This window comes from Cetorhinus maximus, chromosome 17 (genome assembly GCF_964194155.1).
Source record: "Cetorhinus maximus chromosome 17, sCetMax3.hap1.1, whole genome shotgun sequence".
NCBI lineage: Eukaryota > Metazoa > Chordata > Chondrichthyes > Lamniformes > Cetorhinidae > Cetorhinus > Cetorhinus maximus.
The window spans coordinates 81,447,851-81,467,944 of NC_135895.1; the positions used below are offsets into that span (position 1 = coordinate 81,447,851).

Here is a 20,094-nt window from a genome sequence, read left to right on the forward strand (position 1 = left end):
TTTACGGGATGTAGGCATCACTGGCTATATTGCCCATCACTAATTGCCCTTGAGAAGGTGGTGGTGAGCTGCTGCAGTCCCTGTGGTGTAGGTACACCCACAGTGCTCTTAGGGAGGAAGTTCCAGGATTTTGACCCAGCGACAGTGAAGGAATGGCAATATATTTCCAAGGCAGGAAAATGAGTGGCTTGGAGGGTAACTTCCAGGTGGTGGTGTTCCCATGTATCTGCTGCCCTTGTCTTTCTAGATGGTAGAGGTTGTGGGTTTGGAAGGTTCTGCTGAAGGAGCCTTGGTGAGCTTCTGCAGTGCATCTTGTAGATGGTACACGCTGCTGCCACTGTTTGTCAGTGGTGGAGGGAGTGAATGCTCGTGGAAGGGGTGCCAATCAAGCGTTCTGCTTTGTCCTGGATAGTGTCAAGCTTCTTGAATGTTGTTGGAGCTACACTCATCCAGGCTGTGGAGAGTATTCCATCACGCTCCTGACTTGTGCCTTGTAGATGGTGAACCAGGCTTTGGGGAATCAGGAGGTGAGTTACGCTGCAGGATTCCTAGCTTCTGACCTGCTGTTGTAGCCAGAGTATTTATATGGCTAGTCCAGTTCAGTTTCTGGTCAATGGTAACCCCCAGATTGTTGATAGTGGGGGATTCAACGATGGTATCATTAAATATCATGGGGTGATGGTTAGATTCTCTTTTGTTGGAGATGGTCATTGCCTGGCACTTGTGTGGCATGAATGTTACTTGCTACTTGTCAGCCCAAGCTGGATGGAGAGTATCCTCAATGTGAAGATGGGACTTCGTCTCCTCAAGGACTGTCGTGGACAGATGTATCTGTGGCAGGCAGATTGGTGAGGATGAGGTCAAGTATGTTGTTCCCTAACCACCTGCTGTAGACTCAGTCTAGCAGCTATGTCCTTTTGGACTCGGGCCAGCTTGGTCTGTGGTGGTGCTATCAAGTCACTCTTGGCAATTTTGGCTACAGGATTGGAGCAATTCCTATTGATATCAAAAGATTCTAACTTATGAAGTAACTTAGGGTGATGTACCTTTATTAAAAGCTTTCTGAAAGTCCAGGTAGACAATGTATTGGATTTCTTCATTCGCTAACCGAACAACTTGCGAAGATATGAATTAGGAGCAGGAGTAGGCCACTCGGCCCCTTGAGCTTGTTCTGCCATTCAATAAGATCATGGCTGATCTGAATGTAACCTCAACCCCACATTTTTGCTTATCCCCGATAACTTTTCACCCTCTTGTTAGTCAAGAATTTGTCTAGCTCTACCTTAAAAATATTCAAAGACTCTGCTTCCGCTGCCTTTTGAGGAAGAGTTCCAAAGACTCACAACACTCTGAGAGAAAAAAATTCTCCTCATCCCTGTCTTAAATGAGCGTCCCCTTATTTTTAAACAGTAACTCTAGTTCTAGATTCTCCCACAAGAGGAAACATCCTCTCCACATTGACCCTGTCAATACCCCTCAAGGTTTCAATTAAGTCACCTCTTACTCTTCTAAATTCCAGTGGATACAAGCCTAACCCGTCCAACCTTTCCTCATAAGACAACCTGCCCATTCCTGCTATTAGCCTAATAAACCTTCTCTGAACTGCTAACGCATTTACATCTTTCTTTGAATAAGGACACTAGTATTGTATGCAATACTCCAGGTATGCCCTGTACAACTGAAGCATAACCTCCATACTTTTGTAATCAATTCCCTTCACAATAAATGATAACATTCTATTAGCTTTCCTAATTACCTGCTGTACCTGCATACTAACCTTTTGTGATTCATGCAGTAGGACACCCTAATCCTCAAAAACATCTTAACAAATTTGTAAGCAACAGCCTATTTTTCTGGAAGAATTTCTAATAGTTCTATTCCATTTTTCGTGATCATAAGGACAGATTGTTGGTCAGATTTCAGTGACATGTCGAACCACGATGCCTGGGTCCACCTTATTGCTGCAGCCGCCTTCTGCCTTTGCAGCCCGTGAAACATACAGTTTTCTTTTGCCTGTTCTGCCATCGAGTACTTTTAGACTGCATCCATCTGTCAATGCTGAAAAGCACACTTTCAACAACCTTTCCGCTGTAAATCCACGGTGGCAACTGTTATCCTCCAGGCTCGTCCCATGTGGTAGAATGCATGGGTGAACCACCATCAATGGGAGAGCTGCCACAAGCAATCAAACAGATGAAAACAGCAAAGCGTGCATCTCGATGGTATTCCAGCTGTGAACTTCAAAGCTAGTGGACCTTTGCTCACATAAAGACTTCCTGCACTCATCCTATGGATTTGGGAGTGAAAAGAACTCCCCCATCCTCCCACTCACCCTACCCCTGCCCCCCCTACCCGAGGAGTTCAGCAATACAACAATCATATCTGTCTTTGAGAAGGGAGATAAAACATGCTGTGGTAACCATCAAGGTAATGCCCTCTTGTCCACAGCAGGGAAAATCCTGACATGCATTCTTCTGAGTCACCTACTTCCTGTAGGCTGAGGAAATCCTCCCAGAGACACAGTATGGTTTAGACCTTCCAGAGGAACCTCTAACGTGGCCTTTGTTGCCAGGCAAATCCAAGAAAAAAATTGAGACCAATACCAGGAACTCTTCATTGCAAACCACAGCATTTGATGCAATAAATCATGAGGTTCTGTGGATTGTGCTCTAATCGCTTGCATAGCCAAGAAGCTTCGTCTCAATTCTGCAATTGCTTCATCATGATATGACTGCAGCTGTCTTGAGTGGGAGATCGGAAACAGACGCAATCAGAATCAGGACTGGGATCAGGCAAGGCCGTATGATAGCCCCCGACAGTGCTTACTTACCTCATCGTTCACCTCTGGAGTCAGTATTAAATGCTGTCCAGATGGAAAACTCTTTACCCTCGGTTTCCTCCGAAACTAAACTGACCACCATAGATGTACATTATCTTCAGTTTGTTGTTGATCACCAGATTTGTAAACCACGATTGATCTCTTCAATTCTGCATACAAGAAACTCAGCCTATCCTTGAATGTTGTAAAAAGAAAATTCATATTATTCCACACCCGGTCAGCCAAATATTCCACTCATAGTTGTTGAAGGAGAGACTCTGGAATATGTTGAGCATTTCCTATACCTCAGCAGTCGCCACTCTCAGAAGGCCAGCACTGACGAGGAGATCCAGCACCAAATCATAGGAACAGGAGTAGAAACAGGGCCGAATGGCCTTCAAGCATGCTTCGCCATTCGATAAGATCATAGCTGATCTGATTGTGGTCTCAACTCCACTTTCCTGTCTTTCCCCCTGCCCCCCCCACAAACTCCCCCATAACCTTGACTCCCTTGTGTTAGAACCATATCTACAAGAGCTATATTTTCTTTTAAAATTTGGAAGGACATTGCATTATTTGGACACTTCGGAGCTGACCTGGGTCTTTTTTAAAAAAAAAGGTCATAAGTTCATCTTGGACTGGAGCAAGCAAGCATGACTTTTCCAAGAAATCACATGTCATCAGCTAAATGACCAGCATGGCAATTGTGGAGGAGAGCTGTTTGTCTATTTGAACTGCAATCACTTTAATTGATGGAAAGTAAAGCTGTTTTAAGGTAAAGGCCTGGTGATTTAGTGGAAATCACCTGATGGAGGAGCTTCATGTTTTGAACTTGTTATTTTGAACTCAGTTGGGAATGACCTGAGAAGGGGAAAAGCTGTCTAGCTAGCACCCTCCTTGCCTTGCTTGAAATACAGTGTGGTATTCAGCTAGGAATCCTCATCTCAGGGGCACTTATCTGTATTTGGAAACCCAAGAGGCTGAGATGAGAAGGATTTATCCAGCTCCATTTTCTTCCACAGTGAAGCTCCATTGGTAAGAACCTCCAGCCATCTACTGGGACGAGTGACCTGTACTCGTATGAGGAGCACCAGATCAATAGCGTCAAAACCCTGCAAACTTTATTCTTTTCATAAAGCTTTTTCTTCAGCTGCCCATTTCTGCAAAGACCCTATTTGTGTTTGTGTGCATGCACTGGAGAATTTTAAAAGGGATAGATAGTTACACTTTCAGATTGCCAATTGTGTGTTAACCAGTTCTTGCAGCTTGTTTTAAAAAATAAGTTTTGTTTTATAGTTAAGCCAATCATTCTGAGCTTTCTGAAAGAAGCCAAGTTAAAGCCCCTTTTATTCTGGGTCTAAACGGTAGCAAAGGTAGATAATTGGTAGATAAGTGAGTTAAACATTTACACTAGTGGTACGGCTTGTGGAGTAGCGGGGCTAGATAAACTGCCCACTCTTCCCATCCGGCCGTAACACTTGTCTATCAAAAATCTATCTAACTCTGCCCTGAATAAGTTCAATGACCAGCCTCCACCGCCTTCTAGGGAAGAGAATTCCAGAGGCTAATGACTCTGAGAGAAAAACATTCTCCTCATCTCCATCATAAAAGACAGACCTCTTATTTTTAAACTTTGTCCCATTAGTACCAGTCTCCCCCACAAGAGGAAACATCCTCTTGGTATCCACCCTATTAAGACCCCTCAGGATCTTTTATGTTTCAATAAGGTCACCTCTCCTTTTAAGCTTCAGTGGGTATAGGCTCAATCTGTTTAACCTTTCCTCTTAAGGTAACTCATCCATTCCAGGAATCAGTTGAGTGAACCTTCTCTGAATTGCTTCAGATGCAATTATACCCTTTTTAAAATAAGGAGACCAAAACTGTACACAGTACTCCAGATGTGGTCTCACCAAGGCCCTGTACAGCTGCAGTATAGCTTCCCTACTTTTATATTCCATTTCCCTTGCAATAAACACCAACGTGCCATTTGCCTTCCTGATCATTTGCTGTACCTGCATACTAAGCTTTCATATACTAGGAAACTCAGATCCCTCTGTACCACCGAGTTCTGCAATCTCTCACAATTTAAATAGTTTACTGCTTTCCTATCCTTCCTGCCAAAGTGGACAAGTTCACATTTCCCCACATTGAGCTGTCTTAAGCTGTATTGAGCTATTGAAGATATTGGCATGCAGCTCACAAGAGCGCTTGTCCCATCTCTTTAATCACCTTTGCACGGACATTACCTGAACCTGGAGCCCAATCAATTTTGAGTTTCTCTAATCTATCCATGATGACATTTCTGTCAATCATTACCATTCAGTACAGGGCAAACCCTATCTGGAACATAAACACTGTCACCGGGAGTGTAGACTGATGCAAAACGGCTGTATCCTCAGAATCAGTTTGAATCTGCTCCACTGAATCCCTCAGTGGACCTATAGGTCCTTAATGGCCTTCTGATATAGCTGAAAAAGTTTTTGATATTACTGCCACAATTCTGTACTACTTCTTTCCAGAGACCTCTTGGCTAATCTCTTGGCTGTTTTTGTCTCCCTCAGTTGCATGTGATACTTACCTGTTCTCCTTTGAATTAAAGGAGTGTTTATTAAAGTGTGTTTATTGAGAGGTACTATTTCAGTTGAATTGGACTCATTCAAGCAAGGTTTATATATGATTTAAGTATTAATGGAACTACTCACATGCCAGTGGAATCCAATTTGTCCTCAGGACATCTCAAAACTAAGGAATTATTTTTGAACTATAGTCACTGTTTTGTACGTTTAAAAACTGCAGTCAATTTACACATAGCATGATCCTACAGTCTGTAATGAAGCAACTGGCCGTGCAATTTGTTTAGGAGGCATTGGCTGAGGGATAAATGGTGCCAGATCTGAAATTGAGACTTTTTTCTGATTCTGGGTTTTAGGAAAGCATTTCATTTCTCCTCTTGGCTGCCTGAATAGCTGCAAAATCGCCAAAAGCTTGCAGTAGCATAGAATGTAAATATTAAGAACCAAGAACTTCCAATTTAATTTTTCATTTATAATAAAAACAGAAAAGGCTGGAAATACTCAGCAGGTCACGGAGCATCTGTAGGGGCAGGGGGGATAAAAGGTTGCCTTAGCATAGAATGTAAATATTAAGGAACCTAGAACTCTCAATTTAGTTTTTCATTTATAATAAAACAGAAAAGGCTGAAAATACTCAGCAGGTCAGGGAGCATCTGTTTGAGGGGTGGGGGGAGATAAAAAAAAGTTAACATGACCTTTCATTATCCTAATTCTGTTCCTCTACAGATCTGCAGTATTTTTCGTTTAATTTATCTTTTTGTTTTAATTAATCTTGTACTCATTAGGTGCTGGTGGGGTGGGAGGGGATGGGTGGGGGGTGGGAGGGGATGGGTGGGGGGTGGGAGGGGATGGGGGGGTGGTGGGAGGGGATGGGTGGGGGGTGGGGTGGGGGTGGTGGCTGTCTAAACTTTGTAATTTCTTAATGCCAGCATCTGCCACTCCTAGGCTAGGCACAGTAAAGCTCCCTACGCTGTCAACGTAGTGTGGTGTAATTCTGACCCTGCCATATATATTTGTGGCACTCTGAGTGTGAATACTGGGGAATTTTTTGAGCTGTTTTGTGCTGTACGTTTGTGTCCTGTGGGAACTGGTGGGTTATGTCTGTCAAATTATATTTTGCTTGGGACTTCTCATCCCTTTGGTGACTGCTGGTTTTGTAATGTATCTCTGAGATGAAGGATAATTGTTATAATCTACTGCATTAGGCAGTGCATGAAGATTTTGATTATAAATTTTCAAAATGGTTAGCCATGAGCAGCTTTCTGTTTGGAGAGGCATGGAAACATAGATGTTATAGATCCCTATGGAAGGTGTACCTACCCCCTCTTGAATCCTCAGCCTTTTGGTTAGTCTACTAATTTAATTTGTCTTTGTAATAATCCCCATACTTTGCCTTCTTTTATCTACTCCTTACCTTTGTTTTTCATTTAATAAAGTGTGATAAGTTTAGGGATACCCCCACCCTTTCTTTAAAAAATCAACTTTGTTAAGAAGAAATCTGGCAAGTTAGAAACACCCTAAAAAAGAATGAACAGTGTTACTTTGCCACAGGCTGAGAAATCACCTGGTGATTCTCACAACCTCAGAACACAAGATGGCTGTTACTCTGCCATTGCTGTGGCACAAAGTGACAAGTGTGTCACAAATGAGCCCAACCTGCTCATGCAGTATGGACCACACATCTGAGACAAGTGCTGCATAGTTAGCCAACCTGCTTTTCACCATACCTGTTGAAGCAAATGGAAAAATACTGCACATTGAATTTTCTCTCCACTTACTCACCCAGTCATAGGTTCAGTGAGTCAACTGTTGTTGACCCTGTTCTTGTAAATATGAGGTGTTGATCCTCAATTCAGTTCAGTATCTTCAGCCATGTAAATGTCAGACTTAAGACATGCAAAATTGGCCAAGTTGTACACTAATGCTGTTGCTCATTCCTTCTAAACCAGTACAGACTGAGACTGAATTTTGTACCAGCAGAAACCACGGGATCTTAAGCACCTTGTGAATGTCCAAAGCAGATATCCATTATGTCTGATTCTCCCAATGACAGACGACTTTAGGATGATTCAAATGTGGGTGATCTTATGAAGCGCATTGGGTGAAGTTTGTAAACAAGCATAAAGTGATTCATTGTGTTATAAATACCAAGTTCATGGTTCATAGTAATATTTTAGAGATTTTTAGTGCTGTGAAGGTTAAGGTTTAACTGTAGAAAATGAAATAAATGCAATTAGCTTGAAAACTATCTTTGCAGGGAAAACCTTTTTCAAAAACCAGAAATAAAATCATCTTGTTTTTAAAACGCTAATGAAGTTTGGAAGGTTATGAGTTTCAGGACCATACCTACTGCATATTTGTCTGATAGACATCCATTCTTTCTGTGGTAGAGGAAGTTTTTGGTTATATTTAAGAAAACTACCAAGAGCAACACAGTTGTATGAAAATGGTATGCCTGCTTAAGCATCGAGCCCAATACTGATGAGTTGAAAGGACTACATGAAAGCTAACATGCAGGGGCAGCAAGCAATTAGGAAGACAAATGGTATGTTGGCTTTCATTGCAAGATGGTTTGACTACAGGAGCAAATAAGTCTTGCTGCAATTGTATATAGCCTTGCTGAGACTGCTCCTGGAGTATTGTCCTGGCCAAAATTCATCCCTCAAGCAACAGCACCAAAAAAAGTGGCATTTATCCTGCTGTTTGTGGGAACTTTTGCAAAAATTGGTCTTGAAATCTTTGGGAGACCCTGAGGATGTTAAAGCTGCTAGAAATGCTAAATGTTGCAATGACTAATGGATTGGTCTTGAGACTTGTGCACTCATAACAGTTCAGTATCAGATTCCTTCATTGGCCAACTAGAAAAAAAACATATACAGTTTGTTGAGAACCCTGGAAGCTGGAAGTTCCAGTTTGTTTCCTGGACCCTGCATAGCTAATCCTAGCTGGAAGAACAATTGGCCTCAATATTCTAGTGCAGGGTAAAATGGCTTGCTGACATATTAAGAATGGCCACTTAAGTGAGAAACCAGCGAGCTTTGTGGAGCTGTACCACAGCAAGTAGAAGGAAAAAAAATTGGCCAAATTATTTAAAAAAAAAAATCAAATCATCTCTGTACAACATAGTATAAGTTTGTTATAGATATCAACTTTTAAACAGTTATCGAATAGTTTATTCTTCAGGTTCCCAGCAAGAAGGCCCATTACTTTATCAAAAGCTGGCTTAGGTTGATACCTGTTCCTCTCCATCCCCTTTAGTAACATGCTAACTGTGGCAAGAAAGTAGATCCTATTTCTAGGCTCTTGCTTATGCTACTCTTAAGCTGGACACCAAAATTTGCAGGTGTGAAATCTGATGATCTCTTTTTTGTTTTCCTTTTCTCCCATCCCTTTCTCATTGTGGAGAAGTGCCTAGATCAGCCTGGCACCTCAACATGGAAACAAATTAGATTGGTAATTGATGACAATGTGAGGGAGGAGGCAGAGGAGTGAATGGAAATGGCAGTTGCTCTCTAACCGGCTTGAAAAATAGCCGTTGTGTAATGTTCAGACAGGGTCTGAATGTCAAATCACCATACTAGTGACATTAATAGTGACAGAACTCTCCTTGTCATTTCATGGATGTTTTTATAGCCTGTATTCACTCTGCACAGCTGCAGTGATTGTGATTATCAGCAGATTCCATAATTAAGCAATAGAGTCAATTGTGCTAAATTATTTTGAGTAGTGACTGACAAAACTATAGAATATAAGGTCTTTAAAATCCATTCCTTTTAGATTCACCTCCCATTTTTTCATCTTTTTATATCCTTTTGTGTTCCCTTTCTGTGACTGGAGAAATGAGTAGTCTAACATGCTCACAGACTTATCAATGTTGATCTTGAGTGGCTACTGGAAGGCATTCAATAGTAAAGTGGATTCATTCTACCCCTGACATCTGCCATTCACACTAAGCATCCCCAAGGCCTCGCTTCTTTACTTCACCCCTCCTCCTCCACCTACCCATCCAAGGCTGTCCTGCTGAGATTGGAGCTTGCTATGATGCTTTTGTGACTGTGATGGTATCTTGCCATAGCATGGTACAGTATCTTAGTGTTTCAAGGTGGTACTTTGTACAGCATAACTATTACTATATAATGGATCACAAAGTGAAATCGCAAAGGTTAAGGTTTCACAATTAAAACCCATATATTTTGAGTTTCAAATGTTTTTCTTTGCCTCCTACCTTTAGGTGTATCAGTGCTCGACCAGGAGAGATAGGAATGGATGTCACTAGCCGATGTACACTTGGTGACCCCAACAAATTGCCCGAGGGAGTACCGCAACCAGCCAGGATGCCGTTCGTATCGGATAAACACCCTCGGCAGACTTTAGAAGTGATCAACCTCCTGAGGAAGCACCGGGAACTTTGCGATGTGGTGCTTGTTGTGGGCGCAAAAAAGATTTATGCACACCGAGTGATCCTGTCGGCCTGCAGCCCTTACTTTCGAGCCATGTTCACAGGTGAGCTTGCAGAAAGCCGGCAGACAGAGGTGGTGATCCGCGACATCGATGAACGGGCTATGGAGCTGCTTATTGACTTTGCTTACACATCTCAGATAACGGTAGAGGAGGGGAACGTGCAGACCTTGCTGCCGGCTGCCTGCCTTCTGCAACTGGCTGAGATTCAAGAGGCATGCTGTGAGTTTCTGAAGAGGCAACTTGATCCCTCCAACTGTCTGGGAATCAGAGCTTTTGCTGACACCCACTCCTGCAGAGAACTTTTGCGGATTGCTGACAAATTCACTCAGCATAACTTTCAAGAGGTAAGGTTAATGAAAAGAAACAAGGACCATGTGACTTCAATGTAATTAAACTTGAGCAGTTTAAGCAGTAACCCTCATGGGGCTGCAGTAGTTATATTAATCCAAATTCAACAATTGCATATTCGTGTTGCAACAGATGTTGATGTTATTTATTTAATATTAATATATTGTATTTATTCAGTTTCTTTGCAGGTTGGAACTTTTTAGAAAGGAAAGGAGGTGGGAGCAAATTATTTTATTCCTTGAAAGTCAGTTGAACATCACAAAAGTAATAAGAATTTTACAACTGGCTTATCGATTTATTCAATAATCTTAATTGGTAATGAAAACAGAACAGAAGACTTGACCTTGGTCAAAATTCTACATTTGTGTCTCCTGTAAATTGCTTTCAAAGGACGAGTAATTCATATATGTCCTCCCCTAGTATTGTAAAAAGGACGGGCAATTTACTCCCAGTGCTCTATGAATGGTCTTCTCCGGTTTCTCCTGAATGTTACTCTGCCTTCCAATTTTTGCTCTCTCCGCAGTAATGTGACTGGGAACTCAGAAAATAGAAAGATCAAGCCCATGACTCTCATCTTTGTCTTGCTGCATGTTGGGTGCTCCAAACTGCCATTGTGTTCTTTGCCTCTTAACATGTTAGGATGGTGCATGAGTATTGGCATGATTTGATAGTGAGGGTATAGGTTTGTGTCCATGATTTCCCATTGAGTTTCCAGTCTTGGGTATGCTATCTGTTTTCTTTCGTCATTTTAACACAATGATGAGCAAAAGCCATGTGGAATAGGGAAGGGAAATTGAAGATTGACCCTCTCTGGGGTGCTTGGGTACCTTTGAGTGGCTGGGAAAGAATGTCTTTAGCATAAACTATAGCACATTACTGGCTCTCTTGTTTAGGAAAATGTTACAGTGAAATCTGAGCATAGGAGTGGATACGGATGAAAGGGAGCACACGGTAGAATTTATTCTAATCCATTAAACACCTATTATAGAATGCGAAGCACAGAAATCTAAGGCTCATTTGAAATTCCAAGACCCCAAATGAATCTGAAGAATGTCTACTTCTGTGCCAATGATTTAATTTGGGGAAGGTGTTCAAACCTTATGCACGTGTAATTCAGAACAGACACAGGCACCTCAGTTGTATTTTAGGCTTTAGAGCTGTTGAATAGACTACTTAGCAGTTTCGGTTTTGAAAAAATAATTACTGTCCCCTTGTCTTTATATCTTTTCACATTTGGCTTTTAATTTATCCTCTCCCTGAGGTCTTCATGGCTTCATGTTGAGAGCATGCCTATGATGCCTTGTTGAAACGGTCAGTCTTGATCTGTGAGCCCAGATGGAAAATTCTCATGAAATATTCGTGTTTTTCCTCCTCCAGCCAAAGCTATTGAAAACAGGAAGGGGGAACCTTTTTTCCTCAAGTTGGGTGGAGAATGGGTATATGGATTAAGCTTTGCAATTTTTTTCCCCTCCTTCACTGCTTTTGTGGTTGAGACAAGAATGTACAGATCAAACCTGGGCCATTTTTGAATGTGACCTCCATTGTTCATGTCAAATCACTGCGGCATCAAAACTAGTCAAAATGATCACACAAAAAGGACGCACAGATCAAAGGTTTAACACTGAAAATACTGCTCTTTGTATGACAGGACAGGTAATAGGATGTGAAAAGGTCACCAGCATACCTTTCTGTATTTTAAACCTCACAACTGGCCATTTCAATATGTAATAGATTTTAATGTTTGAATTCTGATAAAGTGAACCACAGAATTTTTACAAAGCAGAAGGAGTCCATTTGGCCCATCGTGTCTGCACCATCTCTCCAAATGAGCATCATGACTTAGTGCCATTCTCCTGCTTTCTCCCCATACTGTTGCGCATTGTTTCTATTCAAATAATCACCTATTGCTCTCTTGAATGCCTCGATTGAACCTGCCTCCACCACACTTCTAGGCAGTGCATTCCAATCCCTAATTAGAGTTATAGAGGTCTACAGCACGGACAAAGGCCCTTTGGCCAATCAAGTCTGCACTGGTCAAGCAAATACCTAGCTATTCTAATCCTATTTTCCAGCACTAGGCCCATAGCCTTGTATGCCATGGCATCGCAAGTGCACATCCAAATACTTTTTAAATGTTTTGAGGGTATCTGCCTCTACCACCCTTTCAGGCAGTGAGTTCCAGATTCCCACCATCCTCTGGGTGAAAAAATTCTTGCTCACATCCCCTCCAAACTTCCTGCCCCTTACCTTAAATCTATGCCCCTGGTTATTGATCCCCCACCAAGGGGAAAAGTTCCTTCCTGTCTACCCTATCTATGCCCGTCATAATTTTATACACCTCAATCATGTCACCCCCTCAATCTCCTCTGCTCCAGGGGAAATAACCCCAGTCTATCCAATCTCTCCTCATAACTAAAACTCTCCAGCCCAGGCAACATCCTGGTAAATCTCCTCTGCACTGTCTCTAGTGCAATCACATCCTTTCTATAATGCGGATTCCAAAACTGCACGAAGTACTCTAGCTGTGGCCTAACCAGCATTTTATACAGTTCTAGCATAACCTCCCTGCTCTTATCTTCTATGCCTTGGCTAATAAAGGCAAGTGTCCCATATGCCTTCTTAACCACCCTATCTACCTGTCCTGCTACCTTAAGGGACTGGTGGACATGCACACCAAGGTCCCTCTGATCCTCGGTACTTCTCAGGATCCTACCATTCATCATATATTCCCGTGCCTTGTTTGTCCTGCCCAAGTGCATCACCTCACACTTATCTGGATTAAATTCCATTTGCCACTGATCAGCCCATCTGACCAGCCCGTCTATATCATCTTGTAACCTAAGGCTATCCTCTTCACTATTTACCACTCCACCAATTTTCGTGTCATCTGCGAACTTACTGATCAGCCCTCCTACATTCAAGTCTAAATCGTTTAGATATACCACAAATAGCAAGGGACCCAACACCTATCCCTGTGGAACCCCCCTGGAGACAGGCATCCAGTCACAAAAACACCCCCCAACCATCACCCTCTGCTTCCTGCCACTCAGCCAATTCTGGATCCAATTTGCCAAATTGCCTTGGATCCCATGGACTCTTACCTTCATTATCAGTCTCCCATCCAGGACCTTATCTAAAGCCTTGCTGAAGTCCAAGTAGACTATGTGAAATACATTGCCCTCATCTATACACCTGGTCACCTCTTCGAAAAATTCTATCAAATTGGTCAGACATGACCTCCCCTTAACAAAACCATGCTGGCTGTCCTTGATTAATTCCTGCCTCTCCAAATGTAGATTAATTCTGTCCCTCAGAATTGCTTTCAATAATTTCCCCAGTACTGAGGTTAGACTGACTGGCCTGGTTTATCCTGTCCTCCCTTCTTGAATAAAGGTATCACATTGGTTGTCCTCCAGTCCCCTGGCAGCTCTCCTGTGGCTAGAGAGGTATTGAAAATTATTGCCAGTGCCCTTGCTATCTCCTCCCTTGCCTCACTCAGCAGCCTGGGATACATAGAAACTAGGAGCAGGAGTAGGCCATTTGGCCCTTCGAGCCTGCTCTGCCATTCATTATGATCATGGCTGATCATCCAACCCCCGCTTTCTCCCCATACCTTTTGATCCCTTTCACCCCAAGAGCTATTTCTAACTCCTTCTTGACAGCATACAATGTTTTGGTCTCAACTACTTTCTGTGGTAACGAATTCCACAGGCTCACCACTCTCTGGGTGAAGAAATTTCTCCTCATTTCAGTCCTAAATGGTCTACTCCATATCCTCAGACTGTGACCCCTGGTTCTGGACTCCCCCACCATCGGGAACATCCTTCCTGCATCTACCCTGTCTAGTCTTGTTAGAATTTTATAGGTTTCTGTGAGATCTCCCCCTCATTCTTCTGAACTCCAGCAAACATAATCCTAATTGACTCAATCTCTCCTCATATGTCAGTCCGGCCATCCCAGGAATCAGTTGGGTAAACCTTCGCTGCACTCCCTCTATAGCAAGCACATCCTTCCTCAGATAAGGAGACCAAAACTGCACACAGTATTCCAGGTGTGGTCTCACCAAGGCCCTGTACAATTGCAGCAAGACATCCCTGTTCTTGTACTCGAATCCTCTGGCTATGAAGGCCAACATACCACTTGCTTCCTTTACCGCCTGCTGCACCTGCATGCTTACTTCAGCAACTGGTGTACAAGGACAGCCAGGTCTCGTTGCACATTCCCCTCTCTTAATTTATAGCTATTCAGATAATAACCTGCCTTCCTGTTTTTGCTACCAAAATGGATAACCTCCCATTTATCCACATTATACTGCACCTGCCATGCATTTGCCCACTCACTCAGCTTGTCGAAATCACACTGAAGCATCTCTGCATCCTCCTCACAGCTCACCCTCCCACCCAGCTTTGAGATATTACATTTAATTCCCTCATCTAAATCATTAATATATATTGTGAATAACTGGGGTCCCAGCACCGATCCCTGCGCCCCACTAGTCACTGCCTGCCATTCGGAAAAACACCCGTTTATTCCTACTCTTTGTTTCCTGTCTGCCAACCAGTTTTCCATCCATCTCAATACACTACCCCCAATCCCATGCGCTTTAATTTTACACGCCAATCTCTTATGTGGGACTTTGTCGAAAGCCTTCTGAAAGTTCAAATAAACCACATCCACTGGCTCCCCCCTCATCAACTCTACTAGTTGCATCCTCGAAAAATTCCAGTAGATTTGTCAAGCATGATTTCCCTTTCATAAATCCATGTTGACTCTGTCCGATTCTGCCACTGTGTTCCACGTGCTCAACTATTAAATCTTTTATAATGGACTCTAGAACTCTCCCCACTACCGACGTCAGGCTGACTGGTCTATAATTCCCTGTTTTCTCTCTGCCTCCCTTTTTAAATAGTGGAGTTACATTAGCTACCCTCCAATCTGTAGGAACTGTTCCAGTGTATATAGAATCTCAGAAGATGACCACCAATGCATCCACTATTTCTAGGGCCACTTCCTTAAGTACTCTGGGATGTAGATTATCAGGCCCCAGGAATTTATCGGCCTTCAATCCCATCAATTTCCCCAACACTATTTCCCTACTAATACTGATTTCTTTCAGTTCCTCCCTCTCACTAAACCTTGTGTTCCCCAACATTTCTCGTATGTTATTAGTGTCCTCCTTTGTGAAAACAGAACCAAAGTATGTATTTAGTTGGTCAGCCATTTCTTTGTTCCCCATTTTAATTCCCCTGTTTCTGATTGTAAGGGACCTACATTTGTCTTCACCAATCTTTTTCTCTTCACATACCTATAGAAACTTTTACAGACAGTTTTTATGTTCCCTGCAAGCTTACTCTCGTATTCTATTTTCCCCTTCTTAATCAATCCCTTGGTACATTTCATCCGGGCCTGGAGATTTATCTACTTTTAAGCTTGCCAGACCATTTGAACCTCCTTCCTTTCTATGCTAATTTCTTCAATTATATCATAGTCCTTCTGCCTGATTTCCATACCCACATCGTCCATTTCACTTGTGAACACCAACACAAAGCATTCATTTAGAACTCTACCTACATCTTCCGGCTCCGCACAGAAATTACCACTATGGTCCTTAATGGGCCCTACTCTTTCCCTAGTTATCCTCTTACTCTTAATGTACTTGTAAAATAACTTTGGATTTTACTTTATTTTACCTGCCAATGTTTTTTCATGCCCCCTTTTTGCTCTTCTAATTTCCTTTTTAAGTTCCCCTCCTACACATTCTATACTCCTCTCGGGCTTCCGCTGTTTTGAGCCCTTGGTATCTGCCATTAGTCTCCCATTTTTCTTTATCCAATCCTGTATATCCCTCGACATCCAGGGTTCCCTGGATTTGTTGGCGCCACCCTTTGCCTTTACTGTAATAAGTTGTCCATGTACTCTCCCTATTTCCTTCTTGAATGAGTCCCACTGCTCTGACGCAGATTTACCTAAAAGTAGCTGCTCCCAGTCCAATCTGGCCAAATCATATTTGATCTTATTAAAATTGGCCTTCCCCCAATTTAGAACCCTGGTTTCTGGCCCATCCTTGTCCTTTTCCATAACAACCTTGAATCTAACGGAGTTATGATCACTATCTGCAAAGTGCTCCCCCACTGATATCTCTACCACTTGCCCGGCTTCATTCCCTAAAATTAAGCCCAGGACCTGGGAGCAGCTACTTTCAGCTCTCTTGTACGACCTTCTACATAATGGCTTAAAAAACTCTCCTGGATGCATTTTCAGAATTCCGCTCCCTCTAAGCCATGTCACACTATGGCTAACCTAGTTAATGTTGGGGAAGTTGAAATCACCCATTATTACTACCTTATTATTTTTACACTTCTCTGAAATTTGCCTACATGTCTGCTCTTCTATTTCTCTCTGACTGTTTGGGGGGGCCTATAATGCACTCCCAGCAATGTGATTGCTCCTTTTTTGTTTTTAAGTTCTACCCATATGGCTTCATTTGAGGAACCTTTTAAGATGTCATCCCTCCTTACTGCTGTAATTGATTCCTTGATCAATATTGTGATCAATTTTACCTCCTTCCTTGTCTCGCCTGAAGACCCTATATCCTGGAATATTGAGCTGCCAATCCTGCACCCCTCTCAACCATGTCTCTGTGACAGCAATGACATCATACTTCCATGTGTTAATCTGTGCCCTCAACTCATCTGCCTTATTCGTCAGACTCCTTGCATTAAAATAAATACCATCCAACCTTGCCAAACTCCCTTGTGCCTTAACTGGCCTATAATTTCTATGCCTTCCAGACTCACTTGCCCTCTCTTCTAATTTTGGCTGTGCACCTCCTCCTGCTGAACCTCCTCTCAGGATCCCATCCCTCTGCCAAGTTAATTTAAGCCTTCCCCAACAGCACTAGCAAATCTCCCCGCAAGTATGTTGGTCCCATTCCGGGTCAGGTGCAACCCGCCCGCCTTGTACAGGTCCCACAACCCCCAGAAACGGTCCCAATGTCCCAGAAATCTAAAGCTTTCCCTCCTGCACCATCTCTCCAGCCACGCATTCATCTGGACTAACCTCCTATTTCTATACTAATTAGCGCATGGCACCGGAAGTAATCCAGAGATTACTACCTTTGAGGTCCTGTTTTTTAATCTGTTTCCTAGCTCCCTAAATTCTGCTTGCAGGACCTCATCCCTCTTTCTACCTCTGTAGTTGGTACCAATATGTACCACGATCTCTAAAGCCCTCCCTCTTTAGAATGCCCAGCGGCCGTTCAGTGACATCCTTGACCCTGGCACCAGGGAGGCAACATACCATCCTGGAGTCACGTCTACGGCTGCAGAAATGCCTGTCTGTTCCCCTTACTATCAAGTCTCCTACCACTATTGCTGTTTCCCTTTTTCCTGCAGCTGAGCCACTCACAGTGATATGAGTGTGGCTGCACTCCCCAGAGAAACCGTCATTCTCAATGTTTTCCAACACTGAAAAATGGTTCTCGAGCAAGATGCACCCTGGAGAAAAATGGTTCTCGCACTACTTGCTGTGCGAAAACGTTTCTTCTCACCCCGCATTTGCTTCTTTTGCAAAACACTTTAAAAGTGTGCCCTCTGGTTCTCGATCCGTTTACAAGTGTGAACCGTTTCTCCCTATCTACTCTGTCCAGGCCCCTCACGATTTTGAAAACATCTATCAAGTCTTCTCTTAGCCTTCTCCTCTCCAAGGAAAACAGCCTCAACTTCTCCAATCTTTCCTCATAATTAAAATGTCTCATCCCTGGAATCATTCTTGTAAACCTCTTCTGCACTCTCTCCAATGCAGTCACATCCTTCCTATCGTGTGGCACCCAGAACTGTACATAATATTCCAGCTGAGGTCTAACTAGCGTCTTATATAAGCTCAGCATAAACTCCCTGTTCTTGTACTCTATGCCCTTATTAATAAAGCCTAGAAAACTGTTTGCTTTATTAACTGCTCTCTCCATCTGTCCTGCTACCATAAATGATCCATGCAGATATACACCCAGGTCTCTCTGCTCCTGCATACCCTTAAGTATTGTACCCCTTATTTTATATTGTCTCTCCATGTTCTTCCTACCAAAATGAATCACCTTGCACTTCTCCACGTTGAACTTCATCTGCCATCTATCTGCCCACTCCACCAACTTGTCAATCTCCTTTTGAAGTTCCATACTGTCCTCACAGTTTACAATGCTTCCAAGTTTTGTATCATCCGCAAACTTTGAAATTGTCCCCTGCCCACCAAGATCTAGATTATTAATATGTATCAGGAAAAGCAAGGGGAACTCCACTACAAACCTTCCTCCAGCCTGAAAAATATACATTGACCATTATCCTCTGTTTCCTATTGCTCAGTCAATTTTACATCCACCTTGCTGCTGTCCCTTTTATTCCATGAGCTATAACTTTTCTCATAAGTCTTTTGTGTGGCACTCTTTCAAATGTCTTTTGAAAGTCCATGTACACCACATCAGCAGCATTACCCTCATCAACCCTCTGTTACCTCTTCAAAAAAACTCCAGCAAGTTAGTTAAACATTATTTCCCCTTTAGAAATCCATGCTGGCTCATCCCAATCAGCCAACAATTTTTCCATGTGACCACTAATTCTATCCCAAATAATTGTTTCTAGAAGCTTCCCCACCGAAGCTTCCCGAAGTTAAACTGACTGGTCTGTAATTGCTGGGCTCATCCCTACAACCATTTTTGAACAAGGGCGTATTTGTTTGCAATTCTCCAGTCCTCTGGCACCTCCTCACAGTCTAGGGAAGACTGAAAGATTATGGGCAACGCCCTTGAAATTTCCACTCTTCTTTACTTCAGTATCCATGGATGCATCTCATCCGGTGCCTTGTCAGCCTTGAGTACGGACAGTTCATCCAACACTTCCTCCTCATCAATTTTGAATCCTTCTTGTGACAGAGGTTCCTCCTCTGTCGCCATGGCCTGGGTGGTATCTGCTTCCTTGGTAAAGACAGATGCAAAGTATTCATTTAACACCTCAGCCATGCCCCCTGCCTCCATGTGTAAATCCCCTTTTTGGCCCCTAATGGGTGCTACTCCTCCTTTTACTGCCCTCTGACTATTTATGTGCCTGTGGAAGACTTTAGGATTCCCCTTGATGTTGGCTGTCAGTCTTTTCTCATGATCCTTCTTTGCTTCTCTTATTTGCTTTATCGCCTCCCCTCTGAACCTTCTGTATTCCACTTGGTTCTCAGTTGTAGTTTCTACCTGATACCTGTCATAAGCACACTTTTTCCTCTTTATCTTAATTTGTATCTTTTTTACCCATGGAGTTCTGGATTTGTTTGCCTTACCTTTTCCTTTTGAGGGAATATACCTTAACTGTGCCTGAACCATTTCTTCTTTGAAGGTGGCCCATTGTTCAGCCTTTGGTTCCAGTCTATCCGGCCCAGATCCGTTCTTGCCCCATTGAAGTTGCTTTTCCCCAGTTAATTATTCTTACTCTGCATTGCACAATATTCTTTTCTACCATCATCTTAAACGGGTTGCAATACAATGATTACTGTCTCCTAAATGCCCCCCACTGATATTTGAAAATGAAGTGGGCCAAACAGATCAAGAGCCAGGTCCAACAGTGCATCCTTTCTTGTTGGACTGGATACATATTGCTATAGAAAATTCTCCTGAACACAGTCTAGGAACTCTTGCCCCTCTCCACCCTTTACACTACCACTATCCCAGTATACATTTGGGTAATTAAAGTCCCCCATGATAGCTACTCTATAATGTTTGCATCTCTCTGTAATTGCACTGCTGATTTGTTCCTCTGCATCCTTCCCACTAGTCGGTGGTCTGTAGACTACACCGTACAATGTAATTGCACCCTTTTTGTTCCTTAGCTCTAGCCAAGTTGATTCTGTCCTTGAAAC

General features: G+C 42.8%; 1 protein-coding gene across 5 annotated transcripts in view; it reads left to right on the forward strand.

The window, feature by feature from the left end:
- Positions 1-20,094, forward strand: part of klhl20 (kelch-like family member 20) — an 86,373-nt gene that overhangs the window by 14,688 nt on the left and 51,591 nt on the right. For all 5 annotated transcript variants that reach the window (XR_013579338.1, XR_013579339.1, XM_078561513.1 and 2 more), the window contains exon 3: positions 9,623-10,196. Coding sequence is in view for 3 of the 5 variants with exons in the window: in XM_078561513.1 (XP_078417639.1) it covers positions 9,623-10,196 (574 nt within the window). In the remaining 2 variants the exon portion in view is untranslated. The remainder of the gene's footprint in view (positions 1-9,622; positions 10,197-20,094) is intronic.